We start from the raw sequence: 24,152 nt of genomic DNA on the forward strand, positions 1-24,152 counted from the left end.
CCAACTTCTCGCGGACCGGCATTTGCCGACCACTGGCCTAGGCTAAACAGGATCTTATTAATTGAAACCAACGCATATTAGTCTGTTGAACTCCGGATGGTTGATTTGTTCTTGTTTTCATTGCATGAGGTATTCATTCAATTACATGTACACTAAGTTTGTAATTTTCTACCGTGTAATATTATTTGCTGCCAGGTTCAAACTGTTCCTGCAGTGTAGTAGGTAAGCAGTGCCTCACATAAATAAGATTTTACAGAGAGTCTAAATTAGTTACGATTTTTAAACAGTTTTTCAAACATCTCAATCTCACTGTTGGTACATAATTTGTCAGTTTCTACAAAACAGCCATTACCTAAAGTTAACTCGTAATTAAATGAAAGTAATTTTCCCATAAGCACCCTAGTTTCGGACGAATGGTAACTCTTTTCGCAGCTATAACTTATCAATAGTTTGGTAAAAAAAGTAATGCAGCTTAAATACAGAAATAAACTGTACAGGCTGATAAAAATAACGAAAATATTTTTGTCTACACTAATATCTTGTTTAAGTGCTGGCGTAGTTCGCATTGAAATATAAAATCGCACGACAAAAAACACGGAGCGAACGAGATGTAAAGTTTCGCTAAAGGTAAACTTGTATGGAACAACACTATCTGGTTTATAAAAAAATACCGTCAGATATGTTTTTGATACTTTCAGCGGGATTAATCACGTACACATGTATCCGCAACGAGCCTGGGTTGAACAGAATTTGCAAACGAATAGCTCTCAGTATAAGTTAAGTGAAATAAAGGTTGATATCGTAAATAGGATAAGAAAACATGGCATCAACATCAATACGCGATTCAAGTTCTTTTACGAAACTAAAACAGGCTGCTTTGCAATTTCAACGCTTGCGTCTCCAGGAGCTTCGGTTCCAAAGGCCTGCCTTTGTGTTTCAGTTTGATCCGCGGGTACCCGGGCTGCTTGTTCTTTGGTCAGTGGCAGAAGGTGCAGGCTGGCGTCGCGGGCGGCGGACTTGCCGTCGTCGCCGACTGGGGCGGTAAAGCCGGCGAATGTGTGACGAGGGTAGATTTCACGGAGTCTCTCTGCGGCCTCGTACGGCGCGAACTTGTAACGGTATTCGCTCTTTCCGCTGAACAAGTCCGGCTTTTCGTGCTTTGAAACAATGAACACGGTATAAAGTGGTAGTTCCACAGTTTAACTTGTATCCAGCATATAAAGCGCGAGGCTTGAGCTACGTTTTAACAGAACAGTAATATGATAGTTCTCGTAAAAATAACATGTTGCCTCAATTCTTTTTTTAGCCGCGTTTCAATACATTGTGTTGCATTTGATACTTGAAGAAGTTTGGGGCTAATACTTGTCAGCAATAAAAGGGTATTGGTTTTTAGGAATCTTCTAATGCAAACGTTTTATAGTTATTTATCCTAATAAATTACACCCATGATCTATATAATAATACAACATTGCCAGGCTCATGAAGAAAATGTAGGGCGTTTGATATGCCTCAATTACCAAGTTGTATGCTTACCTCAGTAATTTTATCTTCCGCGTCTATTTTCGGATCCGGAATGGGAGGAATGCGGAACAGGTGATTGTCCATTTCGTTCTGAAGGAGTGGTTTTATCTTGACATGCTTCGATAATAATGTCCGCTCCTTGTGAATTAGACTAGAAATAAAACAAGATTTTAAGAAGAATTTATTGGGAGTGGCAAACATAATTTTATACCTTCTGTTTCTAATAATGGCGGAAGACAAACTATAACCTTCTCTTCTTTAGTATTTTCTTTACTGGTCTACCAACTGCACAACATTTTGGCTAAGGGCAAATAATGTTCTAACCATCACATTACTGTGTCTTTGTGCTCGTGACTGTTTCCTCAAGTTGATAACAATTTTTATAATAGCAAAAACTCAAACTCATTCACAAGGTCAAAACAACTCTTACCGAATAGTTTAACTATGTTAAAACTAAACGGGCTAAACTCAACACGCTGTATGCAATACGCTGCTGCTGTGGTTCTTCATCCTGTCCGACTGTCTATTTCACTCGGCATGTTGCACTGACACCGCTTCTCGTCTTAGGCAACCTCTTTGCTCCAGTTCTAGTTGGTGCCTTACTTGATGTTGAATGGCTGTAATTAAACGCATTCTAAATAATAATATTCGTTCTGATACGACAACCTGAATTGCAAGAGGTGATTGCGAATTACATTGACTGTATGCGAGTCATCCCAGTTAAGTACACTTTGTACGACAGTTAGATCTTAAACCAGTGGTTCCCAAACTTTTTTGGCTTGCGGCACACTAAAAATATCTTATATATTTTGTGTCAGACTTTTAACACACGTCAAACTATTTGTAGGTTAAAGGTCTCAAAGTGGTTAATTTGTAATGAATAGTACGTATATAAATCTTAAATGGTTGTGTGTATGCCTATTGGTAATACAAATACTCTATTTTCCGAAATTACAAAAAGCTTCGGGACACACTTGGCAATCTCTCTAGGCACACTAGTGTGCCGCGGCACACAATTTGGGAATCACTGTCTTAAACTATAATATTGGTTGGAGTGGTTAACTGTGATTTTTCCCCTGATTTTTTTTAGCTTTCTGCATAAAAAATATCTTACCCACTTCCTCCCGCCTACTACTGTGGTACTGTTTTCTCGTGGTGTAAACGTAATAGTATCATAGAGTCTATAGGCCTACATATTCATCAAAAGCGTGCGGCAGTACTTACTTGATGTCGCGGCCGTGGATCTGTGCGAACTTCCTGTGTTCCTCGTCCTTGATGTGGATTCGGTTCGAGTCGATGGTCCAGTTAGTGTCGTCGAACGGCCCGGGCATGAAGCCCACGTTTTCCTCTCGAGACTCGTCGAAAGCGGGCGGCAGCTTTACGCCCTTGGCCCTCGCCACTGTGTCAACGCTCGGGTTAAGCACCTTGACCGACAAAAAGGGGACTGTTAAGCGCTTGTGGCTAGCCATTACATATACGGCTATTTTTACTCGCAATAAGTAGTAGAGTATTTTGGAACGTTGAAGTGAAGGCGTTGTCTTTCTTAAATGTCCCTATGTAATGGCACTTTAATATTAGTAAAATTGGCGAAAGCTATACAATACTCACGTATTTTTTTCAAAATATAACCTCTACAACATTAATTTATTTAAAATTTTCCTAAACACTTTGTTTGAAAAAGCTTAGGTAGCTAGGATCAAGTAGAAACTGCGAGTTCCTGGGCAGCGGATGGAAAATTGATCCCTGAGCTTTTACCAAAATATATCCCTTTGCTGCACTAGTGACATATTTAACGAAAAGTTACCAATTTGTCGTCTTTATTTTTGTTGCGCTATCTTCTCTCTAAAACGTCAAAGGTCGACTTCCTAGTTTGCCCTGCGCCTTCAAACAACGCACGGTGCAAATCAATCACGCAAAAAGCGTCATCTCACCACGGACAGCGGTGGTATCTCGGGGGCCTGTTGTCGTCTTAGGCTCAGTTTGCGCGGTTCGTCCTTAAGCAGGTTGGTGAGCCTGTCCAGCTGGTTGGACGCGTTGCTCTGTTCGGTTGCGGCCAGAACTCGATGGAAGCGCATCGTGGGATCCTCAACCACAACCCGCGACCTCCAACGCTCCATCTCCTCTCTGAAGAGGAAATTTGGATTGTGACGAAAAAACACGATGACGATAAGCGATATTTTGTTGAAAACAGAAGTTCTTAAACTGAAGTCTATTGACCCCTAGGGGTCCGCGAACCAGTTTTAGGGGGTCCATGAAGGCCTACATGGAATATTAGTGTATGTTTAGGACGCAAACATATTTTTAAAGAAATCAGTTTGAATAAAAATAAAACGGTTTGGCACTAAATATTTAGACTCCATTATACTTTCATATTTTTTGATCGAAATCAGTAGATTTATGAAGTCTATTTGTACTGTGGCGTCAAATTATGACATAATTTTTGAATTTTTTTGCTTGCCGTGGTCCACGCGAGGCAAAATAAATTTTAGGGGTCCGCGATAAAAAAATCCTGGTTTAAAAGGTAACGCACCCTATTCCATACCTGTATTACATGTGGTTGAAAATGACGAACAAAAACAACACACAGCCATGTTATTGAGGTGATAAAGCGATTATTTTTGTGGACAAGATAAACTTTTTTAGATATAAATATAAGTACCGTATAAACACCTAAATACCTCGTTGCTTCGAATAGCTGAAATGACTATTAAACACATCTGTCACTTTAAACCAGTGCTTCCTAATCTTTGTCAGTTTGCGATCCACTTTTAATGCAAGTTTTATTGTGCGACCCACAATGAGATATGACCAAACAAATAAAGTTACATAAACCTTCATCTTTACTACTGGCGTAGGCTACATACTGAAATATGTAATGCGAAACAAAACATATAATTGTTACGTATTTTTGATATTGTTGCATAAATGTTACGTAATACAATATGTTATCGATCTAAAAGAAAACAGTAACATTTAGAAATTCTTCGCGACCCACCAGTGGTTCACGAGCCACTAATGGATTGGGAAGACTGCTTTAAACCATAGTATAAGGCGTTGTGTAACCGCTCAGTTGTTTATATAAGCCTTTCTTTAAACACAGTCGTATATGTATTACGAATTAGGCAGCACAACGTTCTTTAATCGTAGCTTACCTTTTATGCGAGAGCTCCTCGTCTGAGCGAAGTTGACCAGCCAAGTGTATGGTGACAGGGGCGTCTCCGAATTGAGAGGCCGGCCGCCGATAAAGTTCAATGTCCTTGGATCGGTTTTCCCATCTTGGTAAATAGAGCAAGTCAAAGGTTTTCGACTAACTTTGTCGGTATATTGGAAATTATATATACTAAACGACATGTAAACATATAGCCTTTGTGCTTTTAGATTTAGGTAAGCTGACCCAGTTCACAGGTGAAAGTTTTTATTGGTCTTCTATGCTCTTACAATCCATTCCTTCTTCTACGCTTTAACAAAAAGTATTTTTGCGTAACAAATAAGTTGCGGACTGCATAAAGCCAAAATTGTTTCAGTATTTCAGTCAGTGTGAAACAGGCCAAAAAGCTCCAAAAATAACCAACGTTCCAAAGCTAATCCCGCCTATGAGAAAAAAAATTAACGTGCCATTGCCAGCAAAATCCCAAAATGTAGTCACACAAGCCACAGGGATTGGGAGACTTACGTCATGCGATCCCGGCTGAGGGTTGGTTTCAGGATGTTGCGATGCAGGACGTTGTCACGGAAACGCAGGCGCAGCTCCTCGATCCTCGATTCGTTTGGCTTCAGGGAGTGTTCGTTGCAAGCCCGACTGCTCCTCATCCCCGGGTACACGAAGCCGTCGCCGGTGCGCCAGGCCGCTTTGGCCGCCTCGTCCTGTGCCCGGTAGAAGGCGTCCACGTTGACCGGCACCAGCATGGCCGAGTTGTAGGCAGGGTGGTACGTGTACCTGGGAGTAGAGTTAGGTTACGTTAGTAGTTATACGGTTCGCGAATTGATCCTATAGCAGTGTTATAATCAAGTCTTTTTGAATTGACTTAAGTCCCAGTCAAGTCATTCGCAGAATAACTTAGGTCAAAGTCATGTCTTTGAATAAATAACAGTATTTCGGTTACTCAATTATTTCGGTATATGGTTTGCAAAAGGATCCTATAGTGCAGTGGTTCTTAACCTATGGTAACCTGTCAAACCCCTATGTTATTCTGCAAGCGTTTGTCGAACCCCAAACTTTCGCTCAGTATTCGTTTCTTCCTCTTAGCAGCTGAAACTGGGCATATTCAAATTATAAACTTGCATTTATATAGCTTAAATTGGCCAAACTTTCAATTTACAACGTCACATGACACCTTGGCACATAAAAGAGATTCGAATTTAGCTTGAAATAACAGCATTTATGTTTCAGAGGACGTTCTCGCCTAACCCTTGAAATAGTTGCGTCGAACCCTGGTTAAGAACCACTGCTATAGTGCTACACCACCGTCGGCGTTACACCTTTAACGTTGCTTCAAGGCAGTTTTTCTCAATGCATTGCATCCCAAAATAAGTTGCCATTTAATTTCGTTCAGTCGATAAATGCATTATTGGTTTTACCAATGCGTTAAAATCCCCAGCTTCCTCGTGGCTGTTTTATTTTCAGCAAAAATGCACTCAAGGGAATTTAGCAACAGAAGATGTCTATTAGAAAAGCTTTTGCGTAATTATATAAGCGTTATATGTCAGGGAAACGAAAACTATAAACCTATCGCACCAAAATAATAATAGAAATCGAAAGAAATTTTTGGCTGCTCGAACATAAATTTTACATTAGCAATGATTAAATTATCAGCATTTGTTTTTGTGTTATAGTTTTTTACAGATCTTTTCATGGACCAGCAATATATTTTATTAGGTGTGTTAAAAGTGGGCCGCGGCGAAAGCAGGTTAAGTTTGCTCTATAAGCGCTGGATACCTTCCGGACGGATCCTTGTCGGCGAGTATCCCTCTGAGTATGTCCTTGCCGATTTCGGTCGAGTTGAGCGACTGGCTGCTGTAGTTGTGGGCCGGCACGTCTGCTGTCAGGCTGCGGACGGTCGGATGTAGCGGGCGTCGTCGCTTGCCCGCCTCTTGCACAGCAATCTAAACATAGAGTAAGACCTACAAAGCAACAATATCTAAAGCAAAATATGGTCTATAATACTATAGCAGACCAACGACATATAAAAAAGCGGTAATATCAACGTAAGATTAACATCTAAAATCGCCTATGTGGACAAAATATAGGCGATTTTAAAGCTTATATGAAAAAACTTACTATGTTATTGGTGACGTAGTTCGGCACGTTCTCGTCCTTCTTTTGCTCCAAATAGTTGATGTAATCCTCGTTGCTGTTGTCCATTGGCGTCCACTGCCGCTTGGGGCCGACAGAGGATATTTCAGCCTGTGCTACGTCGATTTGAGCACCAGCTGTAGAGGAGAGAAAAAAATGGTTTTGCTTATTTTATGATTAAGGGCCAGACTATGAGCACTGTTAAATAGTCCGAAAACCAAATAGGGAAAATTGAATCAATTTCTAAAAAGTAAGCATTGTACTTTCAAAGTATGGGGATGCAGGGTTATGAAGCTCTGAGTTTCGTAGGGGCCGCATGAGAATATATAAAATTGGCGATGAAGCATAATGTACAGCGGCATATATTTTACTAAATGTACAGCTTTTACTTAGTTGCGCAGTCCGTTACAGTTACTAGCCTTACACGTGCAAAACAGTCGAAGCGACAGGATTTTTTTTAATTTTAAACAAGATAAAGCAGTGTTGTTAAAACGATATGGAAAACCACAGGTAAAGTCACAACAGATGAACCGGGTGACACTAACAAAGTTTGTAGGATTATCATAATTACGAGTTTTCCACATAATAACTGTAAATTTTGATTATCTGTAATCAAATGTGGACGGTTTCCGTAAAAGTGTTATTTTTCCACTCACCGGAAGGTTTTGGTAAATCATTGGTAGTTTTATGATGAGTCTCGAAGTCGTCGAATGTGAGGGGAACCCCGAACTCGCGACTCATAGAAATCACCATCTCTGACGTCGGAAAGAGGTTTGAGAAAGCGACATCGCGCAATCGTTTCAACTTTGTTATCTAAACGAAAATATGCTGATGAGCAACAGCTGGTTTTGTATTATGAATGCCTATCACGTTCCTCTTAGACATTTATATTTTATTGCCACAAGCACATGAAGATACTTTCCGACACTTATTTAGTAAAGAAGGCAGCCTGCATATTGGTAGCCAAAACGTTGGATAAAATAAATAAGTTCCGGAAGAACTTATTTTTAGTATAGTAATGTTTAGTTGTATACTATTCGGATTATTTTATTGTCTGTTTAGTTAAAAGCATAAAATTAAAAAAAAAAATACAGAAATCTCAGGATAAATTGTTTTTTGATATTTATCCTTTCATTTTTTATTTTTCTTCATTATACCTCGTGTACTTTGGTGATGCAGTCCAGGCACGGCTTGGGCACCATGTCGCGCACGTAGAGCAGCGGCTGTTGAAGGATCTCGCCGATGGACTGGTGGAGTCGAACACGGCACAAGTCAACGTCAAGGCCGGCGTACAGGCGACTGCTGAAGGTCATCGAAGTGTCGTAGAGGTAGACGAGCGTTTCTCCGTCTGCGAAACGTTTAACAAATTCACCGCTTGATTCGATTTGTTGGTAAGTGTATGGAGTTTTTTTTAACACGGTGGGCCGCATTCATAAATCATAAAAAAATGAAAATTGTACGCAAAGCATAAGAAGTGTGTACGCAAAGCATAAGGAGTTAGTATTCTACTGGAACCTTACTATGCACGTGGCAAAACTTTCACAGAAACTATTAATAAACTAAGTAAATGAAACATGCCTAATTTGACTCGTGTAAAATTGCCTTTTGTTCTACCCATTTTTTTTAAGGTTAGCTATGTTGACCGCTAAGAGATTTTAATACATCGCAACGACCTGCTTACAAAAAAAACGCTAATTTACTGCTGGAATAACAGATGTATAGGTACTGGTTTGAGATACCATTAAAAAGAGCGTTTCGGCCTCTTTAATACAAGCGAAAAAACACTCCCTATTTGAGCGCCAGGTCCTCACCTTGCGGCTTCGAATGTGGTATTTCTCGCAGAAGTTCCTTCATGGCTTGTTCCCTCAGTCCTTCCAGCACCAGCAGGTGCAGTTTGCCGTCGATCACGTGAAAGCCGGTCACGATGTCGAGCGTCTTGCTGCGCTTTTGCTCACTTTACAGAAGTAAAACTGTGCTGTTAAGTATCAGGTATAAGCGCATGGCACATCAGAAAGCATGTTTAATACTTTAAGTGTTAAAAGGGTGCACAATTCTATTTAACATTAGAGCATAATGGTTGGAGATTGTAAAACCTAGTAAAAATAACAAAGCCCATACCACAGTATCGAACATCTCTTTATTCATTTTCAACATAGTCTACTTTACGTTAAAATGAAGTTAAAACTTGTTGTACTTCCTAAAATGCATATGATTAGGCCCGCAAAAATCCGCACCTATTAAGGAAAGCGCCACCATTGCAATACACCGGTTGCGCTAATTCTTCGGGAAAAATAATTACAATTAATTAACCTTCTCAAAGGAAGGTTTACTAGGCAAAAAACATATATGAGGCGAATCGGCAAAACAACGTACATGGTTAGCTTGTAGGTGGACAGGGCCGACTCCATGAGCTGCTTCTCGAAGCGGTCTAGGTTGAGGGCGACGCCGTTCCTACGCGTCACAAAGTCCTCGATGCGCTTGAGAAGCTGCTTGTTCTCGTAGCTGAAGTAGTAGATCACTCGCGAGAAAGGGCACATCTAAATAAGCGTGGCATTGTTAAAGAGTGAGTATAGGCTGCGTTTTAGACTATCTCAACCTGCCAAGGGGTGAAAGTGGTTACAAAATTGGGTTTGAAAAAGTAGAAGTGGATTACCCAATGTGTAATAAACGCAGAAAAGCATGAAGAAAAATTGAGAGCGGTCGTGGAAGTTTGACTAGAAGTTTTACGACCTCTCCTTACACGCGAATCTGGTTTTATTAGGCGAAAACATCGCTGGGCATCAAACGCACCACACTTGGTCGCAAATCAAACTTTCTATTTTATAAAGATATAAATTACATCTATTTAAAACAATAATTGTTGCCAAGAAACAATTATTCCAACATTAAAACACACTTCTTTAAAGACTAAATATGATCTATACATTAGGACTGTGACATGTAGTGCTAGTAATGGCAGTATATGGTTCAAGTAATGGCAGTACATGGTAGCAAGAATAATGCTCTTAAAAAGATTATTGATCCCTGGGAGAAACCAACAAAATGTGGCCTACTAAAATATTTAGGTAGGGATTAAAGTCATAAGTAGTAAGATTAGAATCTAAAATGTAAACCAGATACACCAGTGAGCCTTGAGAGTATCTTAAGTGTGCCGCAGCTTTTTCTAATTTAAAAATATAAACTATCCATATTACATAATACTCATAGGCAAACAAGCAAGCATCGAGAGTTATATACACAATATCCTTGCGAAAACTGAAAAATTATAGTACATTGTTTCGTAGAAAGTGTCTTTAATTTAATTTTCCTACTGAGCCGCAAACTAAATTAAAATTAAAAACACTGATCTAAACGACAAATAGAACGTTACCTGTTCCTTAGTGGGAAGAAGCCGCGGCACGTTCGATTTTGGTACGAAGGGGAACCGCAACGTGACCTTGATTTTGAGCGTGGTGCCGGCCTGGATGTAGTGCCCGGCCAGCTGAGGCGCCCTGACCGGCCTGTCCACGGCGCCGGCAACGCCCATCAGTCTGGTGTCGTCGTCCATTGTGGTAGGGTCCTGGTTGGCATTGGGCATCGAGCACGGAAGGACGCTAGTCTGAACATGTATGCTGGGTTGTTAGGCCCTTCGTTTGAAAACATGTTTCAGCGTTTATTTTGTTAAGCTGTTGTTTTGTCGAATTTCGAACTAAAGGTTTTAACCCGTTTAAATCTAGGCTGTGCTGTTTTGAAGTCAAACGCACGTCTCGGATGCTACCTTTTTTATTTTATCACCTATTTGGGCGTGTTGACTTGAATTTGCGGTAATACATAAAATATTATAGCACATGCAGAAAATATGTAACATAAAGTTGAATAGAAAAAAACATTTATTTGCACCTTTACACAAGACTATCTCATCTCAACCCGTATAAACTATTTTTTTATTATATTTCTCAAAGTTAAGTTTAGGACTAAAGGACTACCGTTATGAACAAAAATAGGTAAATAAGGTTAAAATTTTCACTAAATAAATAAGGTTAAAATTTTCACTAAATATGTTTTAGACCAAAACTAATCACAGATATTCATGAAATGAACTGAAGGGTTCAATAAAAGGTGATAAAGTCAGCTACTAATATAGCCTGGTTAAAAAAACGTATTTTTATCACGATTCACCACTCTTAGTATTAAAATGGAATGTGCTACGAATTAGCAAACGTTTGGTCACATATTTTTCTGCAAACCTCAATATTAAGGGAAGTCTGGCCGCGCAGAATGTCGATGAGCGACACTGTGGCGACACCATACGGATCAAACGCCTTCTTCTTGCTTTGGAAGGGATTAAAGGTCGTCTTTTTGGCGCTCACGATCCCGACGTTGGCCAAGCTGGTGTCGAACCTTTCCGCGCCGAAGAGAGCCGGACGACTGCGAAATTATATTTGTAAGATTTTAGGTAAAAAACTGCCACTCGGACAAATGTTCGATTTTTCAATTGGCTTTACCATGTAAACCACATTCACTGTAAACCCTTAATAGGTTATTGCTAATTACTCTTGCAAAAAAACTTCCGAAACTGATGGCTGGGTTATTTGAACGGAGGTTACAGATTACTTAGACAAAAAGTAACATTGCCAGTGCGATTTTTCTTAAAGCTATATTTGTTTTTTGTATTTTGGAATGAGGTATTTTGCATGGAGTAAGGTATTTATCCTGAAACATTTTTTTCAAGTTACACACAATTTTTTTAAGAGGTCTGTGTTGCTATTCTTATTAAAAAAATAAATAAAATGCTTTGACGCTTGACTATATATTGTCAGTCTCCTTCCTTTTATAATTTTGTTTGTATTATTATTTCAATCATAATTATGATAGGACAGAAACTTACATTGCATTTTTCCACCGTGCAAAATAAATATTGTTGTGCTTTGTTTTTCAGCCTGCTACGTGAAATCTAACGCTAATTGCATTGCATTTTTTTAACCATGAACAAGGAAAAAACCTAATGATTGAACTTACCCCTGATTGCCCTCCACAGTTTTGTCGCGGTCGTGAACATTGATCTGCAACGACTGACTCTGGATGTATTCCCGCAACTCGCCCTCGTCCAATCGACCTGCATATTAAACGAATTATACAATACGTATTAAATGTTATTCTTTAGGTACACGATTATAGTACATGTCCTTGTTAATTGCGGACCAAAGGAAAAAAAACTTAGGATACTACAGTACATGTGGACGCTCATAATACTAACAATTCTTTGTTGATAAACAAAAAAACAAACTAGAGACACAAAAGCTCCCAGCACAAATTAAACCGCTTCTGCCATGTTGCGGTAATGTTTCGTACTTCATGATAAAAACCTTACCTAGCAAAACAACGTGTATGTCTTCGAAGTAGACGTGCCTTCCGTGTGGTCGTCCAGGCGTTATGTGATACGGGTGACCCAGGAAGGAGTACTTGCAGTACACCGGATCACATGTTCTTGATAATCTGGCAAAATACATAGAGTATAAATTCTTTGTTAATAATCCTGCTTACATAAAATGGAGAAAATACGTTAAGCAATTTACGAATATTTTGGTACACGTTACCCATGGGAAACTAATTAGGAAATTAGGTTATTACATACAAAAAGTAAAAACCTTTAGCAATTTATAGGATGATTTGATTTTAAACTATGTTTTACGTTATACGAAATTTAACCTGTTATTCATAAATCAGTTTGTTCTGCAAAAAAAAATTGCCAAGAGGCAAATAATACCGAATTTAAATTAGCAATAAAAACGTTTAAGTCAAGTAATACGTCTCACTGATGGAAATCAACCTTCAAGCTAAGTCAACTTATTCTATTATACGACGTTAAACGACTTTATTTGCATTGATTATTACAAATATAAATAGTGGGAAGGATGGATATTTGTTTTCTGTCACTCAGTTGGTAAACACAGCATCTAAAAACGTAATAACGTTGTCAAAATCATTTTTAAATTGACAAATTACATCTTTAGTGGTATCTACCCACAAGTCATGAAAAACCGCATAAAGGCAAATTTGTGACTTTAATTATTAGGGCCTGGTAGAGCCGTTACACATTTCACAGCATTATGCAACACTTACTGGGGATAAGGCACGGGCGTTTTGGGCAAGTCCTTCACCGACTTGAGTTTGATGACGAGGGGGTTAAGTAAGCGTTCCAGGTAGTCGGGCAAAAGTTTACCGTCTAGTGAAACGGTGACCATTGCATCGCGGATCGCACCCACAGGCTCCTTAACGCGAGATGTCAGAACCTTGGTTCCTAAAAAGTCATAAACACGGTTACTCAAATTAAAATATAAACTTGCTACACAGCTACACAAACTACATATTTAAAGAGTCGCAGACAGCAAATATAGCGATGTTGGCCGAAAAAACACTTATTTTACCAGGTGAACAACGTTCCTGGGTGTGGGCGAAATATATATCGAAGTTACACTGTCCTAAATAGCGTGTTGTGGCCTAAGTGAAAAGATCAATCGAAAACAGTTATCAATATCCGTTGCTTATCACTTGTTGTAACAAGAATACATGAAACGATTTCATCTTAATAGTTTTGCGATTTTTTATGGTTTACCTAATGACAGGGACCGTTTTTTTAAAATTAAAGTACAGAAGCTTGTGTTAAATATATTTTTTCATTCTTATCATCCATAAGTGGTACGGACCAAGTATAGTGAATAAAATTCTCAAGGGCCTTCGTGCGACGAGTCAAATTAAAATTTAAGCAGACCTTCGTGCGAATAAAACGTGCTTGAGTCGCACGGTACTCACCAGAAAATAGCAGCTCGAGATTGACAGCGACGGTGGCCGCCTTTATACGAGTTGTCGAGTCAGTGGTGCGATCTGCGTCCTGCAACTTTTGCTTCTTGGAAAGCTCCGACTGCCTGCCTTCCTCGCTAGAGTTAAGACAATGTTTGGTAAATTACGCTTTTACGTAATCCGTATAATGGTAGACCGACCTCTGTATGTATGGTTTACCAAAACAAGCTGGTGTTTTGTGCAGACAAGGCTTTAGTTATAACTTTTCTAGGGAGCTGCGAATTAACCATCTCGTCTATGATGGGACCGTCGATTAACTAGCTAATCGGCTCAGCTTAAATTCAGAGACCAGCAGTTTAGAAAATTGTTGTCTGTTACACCCTGATTGTGTGTATAGTGTTTTACTTAATTTAAGTTGAATTGTAAAAATGTGTGGACAATATGGCTGTAGTTATGAAAGTATTAAGGCAATAATTTAAGAGAAGCTTGTCTTACTTATCGTCAAACAAAGCCGGCGTTGCCTTAATGATTTCAGCCCTCTTTATAGATTTGTCAACAGCGACACTTGCTCTTCTGTTTCTTGCTAACTCCCGCTTTAGTTTTGCCTAAATGTAAAACAAACTTAATTTCAAAATACGTAAAAAAAAAATTCAAAATACGTAAAGATTTCAAAAAGGGGTAAAATAGGTAAAGTGTTACACAAAAGTGAATGTTTGTGTTAGGTTTCATTCGGTCGTGGGCGTTTTCAAGACAATGGGCGTAACATATCACATACAATCATCTAAAAAGCACAATACAACAACAACACTCTTTGTAAAGTAAATATAAAAGTCGATACGGAAGACATTTGGGGTATTGTTCGAAGGTGTGCAACCAAACATTGTTTTATCTCGGACTATTGTTTTACAGGACAAGCTTAATAGCAGAAGATTTCTGAAACAGGGCAGCACTAACATTAAATAAACTTCTAAAAACACTTATAAATAGGCAATGTTTGCGCTTTACACAAAACTTCACAAAACGACGACCGTATGTCTCAACGACCACCCTGACCTGCTGCCGTTTAAGTTCGTTGATTCTTTTCTTTTCCTCTGCGGAGGCGTCGACTCCGGCAAGACGACCTAGAGAGCTACGGACCCTGCAGGAAAACAAAAAAATACTGCACAATGAAAAAGGTTCAAGCAATGCTGAGCTATACAAGCAGACTTGGACAATAATATATTGTTATTTCTACTTGGCTAGTGCAAAGACTCGGGGCAAAATGCGACTAATTCCAATTTAAATTTAATTTGTGAATAGCTTGTGTGATCTAACTTTATTTCACGTTTATTTAAAAAAAAAATGCTACTTACTGTAAGGCGATTTTTAGTCTCTCAGTCGAAACTAAGAATTTTTTCAAATTATAGTTTATGTTCAAGAATTCGGTAATTGTATTCTAATCAAATTTACAAAAACTGAATGCATTAATTTTAATTCTAAGAGTAGTAGAAAATAAATAAATAGATAAGTCGATTTTTTATTCGAGGTTTGAATAAGAAACTAAACAAACACCTTAAAGCTGGCTTTTCTCGCTCTTCATTCTCAGTCGGTTTTTCGGTCTTCATTGCTTTTTCCTCCAGTGCTCTGGTTGTCATGGTTTCCGACGCTGACGCCCTGCTCTTGTCCTTTTTGGTAGCATCTAGGTCGGTCACCGAGTCACGTGGTTGAACGTTGAGCCAGGACAAAGACTGCTTCGAGACTACGGCTTGGACCTTTCAGGGAGAAAGCAAAAAAATAAGAGAAAATCATGCGCTTTCATCCTGTATTGAATTGCGTCTCTGTAGTAAAATACATATAGATAGTTGTTTTTTTGTCATTATACTTTTCCAGTTTAGACAAAAAGTCACGCCACTGTTATCTTAATTGCGCTTTTCTTTAAACATATTTTAAAAGAAATCTACAATTTTCCAAAATAAGTTTCACATTCAGCAAAATAAACAACCGATTTTTGACCAAATAAATTGCCATAACAACGCGATATGAATCAATTTAGTTATTATGTATAACATTAAAATACAACACAGTCTACTGAGAGCAGTAAAATAATTGCAGATTGCATATTTTCGTATTGCGACTATAGCGCTTGCAAATAAAACATTAAAGAAGAAATTCGGGTGTATCTTTATATTGACACTATTCTTACATCCACTATTTAGTATTTATTGTTATTGAGAAGGCGTTAATAATTAATGGTTTCCAGAGGCTTTTTCGAAAATGTCGTCTTATACTGATCGATGGTAAAGTCCACAAAGATTATTGATTGGTTTACAGATGCAAACACTTTAAACTTTTTTGTCACTATACTTTCCAGTAAAAAGGACTTCAAATTTGTCTATACTTTATTGTTTGCTTTATAGTTTCGCCGTTAGTTTCACCACATACATGGGAAATATATAAAGGTGAAGATTTTTCAAGTAATGCATAAACGAATAAGTGTTTTTGTTCCTTTTATAAATTACAAAAAGTAAATTTCACGCGCGATGCAAAATTGAACGAACAGCTGATCTGAAACACTGGTTTAACTTCAGTGAAAGCATCCCGGCCAATGCTCATCGGCAAAAAAAATAATACATTAATATACAACGCGCGAAAAACGCAGTCTCGCCGAAGGATTTGTAAGCAACTTGAGAGCATGCTTGCTGTTACAAATCAGTAAAGTTCAGAAAGGATTAAACTCACCCCTTTGCCGGGAAATGGGGTGTCGGCAGCCGATGGAAGCCGGAAGGCCTTGGGTCGGTCGGTCCTGGCCTTGATTGAAAGTTTTTCTTTGGCGTCCCAAATTTTCATATCGATCGTGTGGTTGAACAGAGCGACCACGTTCCTCGTGTTAACTTCGATTTCGTGGCTGGATAAGGAAAAGGAACGGGTTTTGAATGAAATAGGAAAGCAACTACGAACCGTCGCAGTTTGTTGTTTTGAATTGATTTAATTGAGTTAGAGAAAAATGGTGAGATGTTTTATTTATTTCCAGATAATGCTCCACAGCAAATGCGCTTACACCAATAGGTTAGCCTAAATATGAAGCACATTATTCAGCAGCCGTTGGTCAGATAATGTTTAAGTCGGGTCGTCGTTAAAACGAAAATAAACAACCGAAAACTTTGCTCATTGTGTTTGTTAAGGCACGTTCTTTAGTTTTTAGGAACTTTTGTTACAGATGAAAGCTCAAAAAACAGTAGTTGTAAGGTAAGGTTAGCTTAGTTTTAGTGTCCCAGGCTTCCGCACAAAAACGGTGCTATAGTTTTGCAAGTAAAATCACTTTTGTTGTTTGTGTAATGAAATATTCTGACAAAGTTGTAAACGTTGTTCAAATGTTAAACACACAATGCAACAAGAATACCTCAAAACAATTTTAAAAAAATCAGCAAAAAAATATTTTGGACAGTGAGTTCCTCAGACCTATTGCAGAATACTGCGGACTGGAAGAATAGCAGATAGCCAACAAAAAGTCGGCCGATACAAAAGCGCAAAACTTTTACGAACCATACAAAAAAAATCAATACCATGACATTAAATGATGAAAACAAATATACAATGACAAAAAAGGATTCTTAAAAATGATATTGCGTAAAAACGCATAACAATTAAAACGGCCAATAAGTAAAAATAGGATTATATACTTTAATGCCCAAACACACAGGTAAACTACTTAAAGGAGTATTATGTGATTTAATTACAATTGATTTATGAGTTTACCTCACACAGCTGCACAAACCCAATACACACTGTATCAGGTCTTGCACAACAATTTTTTGCAGGAATGGGGTGGTCTGTAAAACAATACTGTTTAGTGATTGTAGTTAGCAAAGATGTTCATTTCAATGTCTGTTTTGTGTTTGAAGTGATAATTTTATAAGAGAAGTATTAAATAGTTGTTTGATTTTAAAACGACAGAATATGTTTGTCCACTTACTTAATCAGTACAGTGTAGCGACGTAGCGTATTGCTTTACGATAAACCTACAGCGTCCGAGTTAAATACTAAATTTATACAGATACCATACTCGGCCATCTCCGTTTTACTCGACAAGTACTCGTCTATGCGATCGCCAAATATAACGCCGTTTATTGGTCAGTTAAACAGAAAGCGCTGATGTTAGCAGGCAATAAATTAAAAACAATGAAATTTGCTTTTACTGTATGAGTGTATGTGCAAATTGTACATTTATATAGCATATTTTATGCGGCTCTGGCAACATTGCATGTTCAATAACGTATACTCAGTAATTCGCACAGTTCCTCGACTCGATCAACAGAAAGCGGCGATATTCGTTTACCGAGTACGACTGTTTTTAATTTAAAGCATCACTATATTGAAACTATACGGATGTGCGATAATATCGGTTCGGAGCCGGTATCCGATGCCAGATTGTTGTATCGGTACTTCTCCGATACTTGGGTGGTATCGGTACCGATCCGATACCAAACTAATTTGTGCATTACACCTATGTTTGCGATTAAACCTGTTTTCTATCTTTAAAGACAAATTTTCAAAAAAAAAATATTACATATTGAAAAAAAAAGATACATAGGCTTCTTAGCGCAAAAGCTTGTTTAAGCCTAATACCCCGAAAATTATCAGCATTTGCCCCCTTGCAATTTAAACTTTGCCTGTTTGAGCATGGTAATGATGTTATTTGATATCTAATCAAATTGCCTGACTTTTTTCTCGAAATATCGTGTATCCGAATCGGAATGAAACAAGTATCGGGCATCCCTAATTGAAACCATAACACAATAAATCCTTTTAATCGGAAAACGAAAAAAAAAACATCAAGTAGCGGCCAGCCTACCTGTGCATCCAGGCCACCCAGATGAGGTCGCCGTCGTCCCAGGTCTTCACCACCTTCGACTCGTTCTCTGTGAAGACCTTGGCCGCTACCGAGTAGGTCACCACGTCGGTGACCGTGCGCTCGTGCTTGGGTGCCACGAGGTAGTCGCTGTGTAGGAACTGCTGCGGTCGTGGCGCTTCCACGGTGCGCTTGTTGCGCCTCATAAGCTCCTCCATGAGCCGGGTGTGCTCGTCCACCGCTGTACGCAAGGTAGAAGAATTGAAATCAAAAATACGACGAAACGATTGCAATTGAAAAAAGAAAGCGCCAAACGAAATGCGAACATTGTGAGACTCAATTTTAAACTTAACTTCGAAGGGCTTGTTTTGGGTCGAAATTATAAAAAATACGTTTGGTGTATTTGCCCAATACCTTTTAAATCGTTTGCCGGAAAAATTGAGTCATTTTTACAGGTTAAGTCTATTTACTGTAATTATGCCCTTAACAAAAATGTGGAACGGAAAGGGGTACTAAAGTTATTGATATGCCCAAAACATAGTGTATTATACCCGCGACCAGTTTCGTTCACCATTGATATAAATGCAACCTGAATAGGACGTCCATACATCAGCACAAAAAAACAATTGCCAGTAGAGATGTATTACGTTGATATGCACTTGAAACTTACGCTTGGGGTATGCCACGGCGACCGTAATCGTAAAAGTGACAAAGTGCGGTTTGTCGTCATCCGAATCCGAATCATGTTTCTTTGGAGGAGACTTTTTCGATCCATGTTTGCCGGGAGGAGTTTTCTCCTTTTGAGGGGCGGGAGGAGCTTCCGCGTCCGCAGCTGGAGGCTCGTCCATGTCTTCTATTCGCGACAACTCAGCGCATTTCAACCCTACTTCATCTAACTATATTTACCTGCTATGGAAATGGGCGATTTCAAGCGTTTTGCGTTTGGAAAATGACGAAAAATGTACGAAAAATGCACTCACAGTGTGCGAAAATGCAGTAATATATCTGTGCAGTTAAATGGTCGGTGAAGAAAATGAGAATGTACGGTCGCGAATTTGAAATGCCGAACATTCACAGTAACGAACTTTGCATGCACGTTATCTTTACTGTTACAGCGGCACAAAAAACAACGTCGCAAAATACCACTCAAAAGTATTAAACTATATTAAAGAGTGATCAGATAAGGTCCGTTCGAATCGTTACATGACAAAAAAGCAAAAAGGGCCGGCACAAGTTGGGATAAAAATTCAAAAAACAATAAACTATAGACGGTAGGTTATTGTATGTTTCAAAGCACCGTGCGCTCACATGCCTCCTGTAGGTATGGGAGGCAGAACCGGCTTAACGTTGGCGCCCATCTTGTCAGGCAAGCTCTGCTCCATCCAATCATCAAGGTCGCCGTGCTTAAGGCGCGGGCCAAGCGGTGTTGTTGTGCGTGATGAATCCTTCAACGAGCCTTTGAGCGAATCCAGTGCGTCACTGAGCGCGGTCAAGTCCAGAGGTTGCTCGCCGGCCCCAGAACGGTTCTTTTTCGGCTTGGACGCCTGTCTGACCGACTCCTGGTCCGAAAAGCCGCGAGCCGACGAAAGACCGGAAAGGTCAGAGGTCACGGCGTTTGAAGTCGAGCTGTCCGATGATTCGCTTTTCGTCTCGTCCGAGTTACCATTTGTTGCTTTGCCACCGTCACCCACGTTTGGATAGAGCGACGCAGCGAACGACGGGTCCTGGTACATGGAGGCCGCCTGCGCCAGGGGACTTCCCTCCAGCATGCCCGGCGCGGTCATGGGCACTAGCGGTCGCTGAAAGAGCTCGTCGTAGACGCTTGGGGAAAATCCGACGACTGCTTCCTTCGCGGCGTTCTGGCGACGGATATAGGACGCCTCTTCCACGGGAGTCTTGCGTTGTCGCGAGTCCAGCTTTGCTCTCTGCCGCGCAGAGCTGGCGTCATTCAGACTGTGCCCGGACTCGCCGTGGAAGGACGGACGCGACCAGGTGCGGCGAGCGTTTGTCGACGCGTTGGTCTGCTGCGTGCCCGTCTCGTCCTTATGCGCGGTTGTGGAGAGTAGGGGTTGCTGCGGTGCATCGTCTGCAGATGCGAGGTCGCTTGTGCCGAGGTAGTCCATCACCAACTGTCGCAGACGGTCGTATGCGTCGGCCAGCTTGTCGCTGTCGATCACCATATCAAAAAAGCCAGGGTGCTCCTGGTTTATGTCTCTGTACATGGCACCCTGGCGCTTGACGATGTGTTCCATCTGCGCTGGAGTGTATACGCCGCGCTCAGTTAGACGGGAAGTGTGCTCGCTTGCGGTGACAGGCGTCACTAGCACGTAACGCGGTTCGAAGTAGGTGTTACGCAGCGTCCGTATGCCGTTTATTTCCATGTGCACGACGCAGGCCAAACCCTCCTTGGCCACAGCCTCGATCGAGTCTAAGGTAAGGCCGTAGAGCGCACCACCATGTTTAAAGGTTTGCACGAAGCAACCCTGCCTTACGAGAGCTTGGAAATGCTCGGGTGCGATGAAGTGGTAGTCTTTACCGTCTTGCTCACCTTGGCGTGGCTGTCTGGTCGTGTGCGATACTCCGAATCCAAAGTAATCAGGAAACTCTTGCGCCAGACGATGAGCTAGCTCACGTTTTCCCGACCCCTGTGGCCCGGTGAGCACCAGCATGGGGTAAGGCATTTCGATACTAGGGAGGGTGCTCTCATATATTTTGCTCGGCTGTAAGAAACGATACACTGTGTGTGTAATGTGGTCCAATGCTGCTTGCACTTCAGGTGGAGGATCAAACAGGTTAACGGCGGCGACCTTCTCTTCTACGTTTATCTCTTTTCCATCCAGCTCTGAGAGTTGTTGCATTGCAAATATGATGGACTTTCTGTAATCTTCAACCTCGGCGATAGTGTTGCCTGACAGATTGAGTTGCCTCATGGTCGCAATGCCTTCTATGTGTCGTATTTCAGTAATGTCCGATAAGAGATTTCCTGCCAGGTTTAGGCTGGACAGCTTTTGGTTGCTGACCAGTCCGCCCAAGGTCGAAATGTGGTTGCCTCGAAGGTCAAGTACATGTAGTTTGCTGAGGCTTTCCAAGTTTTCAATCTGTGACAGTTGATTATTTGCTAAATGCAGATATCTTATCTGCAAGTTGTCAAGCCCAGATAGAACTTCTAATTGATTGTTGGATAGGTCAAGCCAATGCAGGGCCTTACACTGACTAATGCCACCAATTATGCTGATTTTGTTGTTTGACAAAATCAAATGTGTAAGATGGTTGTGCTTTGAAAGTTCTGGAATATTTTGAATTAGATTGTGTGAAAAATCAACCTTGCGGAGACCAAACGGTGCTTTGAAATCCAGCAACTTTGTCAGTTGATTATGTGAAACATCCAACTCTATCAGAGACTTCATGTTGCTTAGGGGGGATAAGTCACTCAAGTTGTTGTAGGAAAGATTGACTTTTTGCAAATGAACGTAGGATTCTAGCAATGATATGTCCTCCAACCCAAAACCTGCCAAGGTAAGATTGAGAAATACCTGCTGAGTGCCACATGATGACCAACCTGGATTGGATAAGCTGTCACAAACCACATCTTCGGTCAGAAAAACAATTTTTCTCAGACCTTGAGATTCATCTTCTTCGACAATGGAAGAGTTATCATCCGGAATGAAAAGAGGAACGTCATTGTTGCTAGAACCAGTAATCTGGTCACTGTTAAGGACATTTGCATCACTATAGGTTAGTTTTTGTCCATCAAGTCCAAATTCATCTTCTGTTATTGCTTCTTCTTGAACTATTACACTCTCCACAAGTTTTGGTGTGGGACTTGGTGTTTTCTTTCCCTTTTTGCCCTTCATTTTCACAGCAAAAAAATTAAATTACAAAATTTTAAATTTTGTTATTTATCATCTTTTTTTTAAAGAGAAAAAATATGTTGTAATTTTTACCTGCACCTCATTTTTAAAATTCATGCCACTTGATACAATGTACGAATCAAGTTTGCTTGGATTGTTTATTACATTTTGGGACAGATACACATACAACATTTTTGGCGCTTGTCTTGAATCCAACCACAACACGCATTATTTGGGTTAGGGTGTGGAAAGCGTTTAGGTTTAGGTGGGTTGTATTGTTCTTAAATGATAAATATAATATTACTTGACCCACCCAAACGCTAACCCGTACCCTAACCCAAATTGTACATTGATTCAATAATTGTTTGAATGCTGTGGTAGGATTGTTAACCAGCACCAGTTTACACCGGAATTAGTAAATTACATTTTAAAATAAACCTCTACACCTGAGAAATTGGTGCTGCACTGGTCGAAAACTTTCATAAAATGTAGATGACCTAAAAAGGTTTTAAAACAGTAATTTAAATGAATGCAGTTATATAATTTGAACATTATGTTGAATTTTGTCATCATAAAAAATTATATATTCACGCTTGTAGATGATTACATTTACTTGGATTTGAAATAATAAAAACCGCCATACCAAAACATTAAAAAAATTTAAAAACAGAAAATTTTGTATTATTATTTAACTGTAATTTGTATGCTTAAAACTATTGTTCAGATTACGAAAAAAGTTTTACATTATATACCAGTACTAATTAAAATTAAAGGAAATCAAGTGTGAGTAATTTATTTAAAATCAACTATCATTTACAAAATACAAGAATAGAGAGTATGACCCCAAATGTATATCTTCACAATTTTCCTATTTGTAAATCCTTGACATAGCCCTGTTTTGGGTAACACTAATTTACTGAATGATGAATGGTAGGAATGGTCGGAACGCTCACTAATTTTCGGAATGGTCGGAATGGAATGAATAGGGCTGAAACTAATTTGATGAATGATCGGAACGGAATGAACTGTCAAAATAGATTGAACGAAGCTGTATGAACACAATAAACTGTCGGAATGAAATGAACCTGAATTAGTTAATTGCAAATTCCAATTTTGGGCGCTGGTCTAGAATCCTACCACAGTTATGAAATCAACCCACAAAATTGAGTTAGGTTGCGGGTTAGCGTTTGGGTGTGGGTGGGTCAATTATTATTATATTCTTTATTTAATAATAATACTTGACCCACCCGTCCCACCTTAACCCAAACGCTAACCCGCAACCTAACCCAAATAATGCGCGTTGTGGTAGAATTCTAGACCATCGCCCAATTTTGAAATAAGGTAAGTTGTTTGTAAACGTCAGGAGGGCATAAAACCTGTTCCGACAGTTCATTCTGCTCCTACAGCGTCATTCATTCCATTCCGACAGTTCATTCTATTCCGACAGTTCATTCCGTTCCGACCATTCATCAAATTAGTTTTGGCCCTATTCATTACATTCCGACAATTCCGACCATTCCGTAAATTAGTGAGCGTTCCGACGATTCCGACCATTCATCATTCCGTAAATTAGTGTTACCCACCTGTTTTAATCTTTACCTTAAATCTCATAAGTCTTGACTAACAACCCATAATGCATACGCAAACTTAGTTTGCCTACTTTGTAGTGCATGCGAGGCCGTTCATGATTGTTCTACGGGATAAGAGCAAATGTTTTTATTTGCCTAATTTAACTCAGAAACAACAACTCATGTAAAAACCACAAGGCTTTACAAGATTTTAGAGTGAAAGGGTAGCTGTATACAGTTGCTATAGAAATCATAGAAATCAACAAAAACATAGAAACAAAAATAATATAAGTCTCTTCAATAAAACCTAT

At 39.6% G+C, this 24,152-nt stretch overlaps 2 protein-coding genes across 2 annotated transcripts; both read right to left on the minus strand.

Moving 5' to 3' along the window:
- Window positions 1–556: 556 nt before the first annotated feature.
- LOC146167568 (uncharacterized) lies at window positions 557–19,323 on the minus strand. Its single transcript, XM_083388736.1, has 24 exons — window positions 19,093–19,323; window positions 18,426–18,663; window positions 16,313–16,478; window positions 15,146–15,345; window positions 14,648–14,732; window positions 14,090–14,199; window positions 13,607–13,731; window positions 12,917–13,094; window positions 12,165–12,289; window positions 11,813–11,909; window positions 11,041–11,221; window positions 10,185–10,412; window positions 9,188–9,351; window positions 8,626–8,768; window positions 7,972–8,162; window positions 7,471–7,627; window positions 6,800–6,951; window positions 6,458–6,624; window positions 5,195–5,458; window positions 4,674–4,796; window positions 3,453–3,645; window positions 2,746–2,945; window positions 1,534–1,672; window positions 557–1,157 (listed from the first exon to the last, which is right to left on the minus strand). Exons 1-24 carry the CDS (start codon window positions 19,268–19,270, stop codon window positions 855–857), a joined length of 4,107 nt encoding a protein of 1,368 aa, XP_083244862.1. The 5' UTR covers window positions 19,271–19,323; the 3' UTR covers window positions 557–854.
- Window positions 19,324–19,411: 88 nt separating this feature from the next.
- Window positions 19,412–22,318, minus strand: LOC146167569 (leucine-rich repeat and guanylate kinase domain-containing protein-like). The gene has a single exon (XM_083383334.1). The coding sequence runs from the start codon at window positions 22,274–22,276 to the stop codon at window positions 19,727–19,729; it is 2,550 nt and encodes an 849-aa protein (XP_083239460.1). The 5' UTR covers window positions 22,277–22,318; the 3' UTR covers window positions 19,412–19,726.
- Window positions 22,319–24,152: the final 1,834 nt, after the last annotated feature.

This window comes from Ascidiella aspersa, chromosome 1 (assembly GCF_963924565.1).
Source record: "Ascidiella aspersa chromosome 1, kaAscAspe10.2, whole genome shotgun sequence".
NCBI lineage: Eukaryota > Metazoa > Chordata > Ascidiacea > Phlebobranchia > Ascidiidae > Ascidiella > Ascidiella aspersa.

Bases quoted from the DNA above. Each gene is read 5' to 3' on its own strand.
- LOC146167568 (XM_083388736.1), bottom strand. From the start codon at position 19,270: ATGGACGAGCCTCCAGCTGCGGACGCGGAAGCTCCTCCCGCCCCTCAA. The intron at 13,732-14,089 runs GTAAGACAAGCT...TCTTAACTCTAG, and splicing joins CCGGCTTTGTTTGACGATAA to CGAGGAAGGCAGGCAGTCGG. The intron at 6,952-7,470 runs GTGAGTGGAAAA...TCTCCTCTACAG, and splicing joins TGATTTACCAAAACCTTCCG to CTGGTGCTCAAATCGACGTA.
- LOC146167569 (XM_083383334.1), bottom strand. From the start codon at position 22,276: ATGAAGGGCAAAAAGGGAAAGAAAACACCAAGTCCCACACCAAAACTT.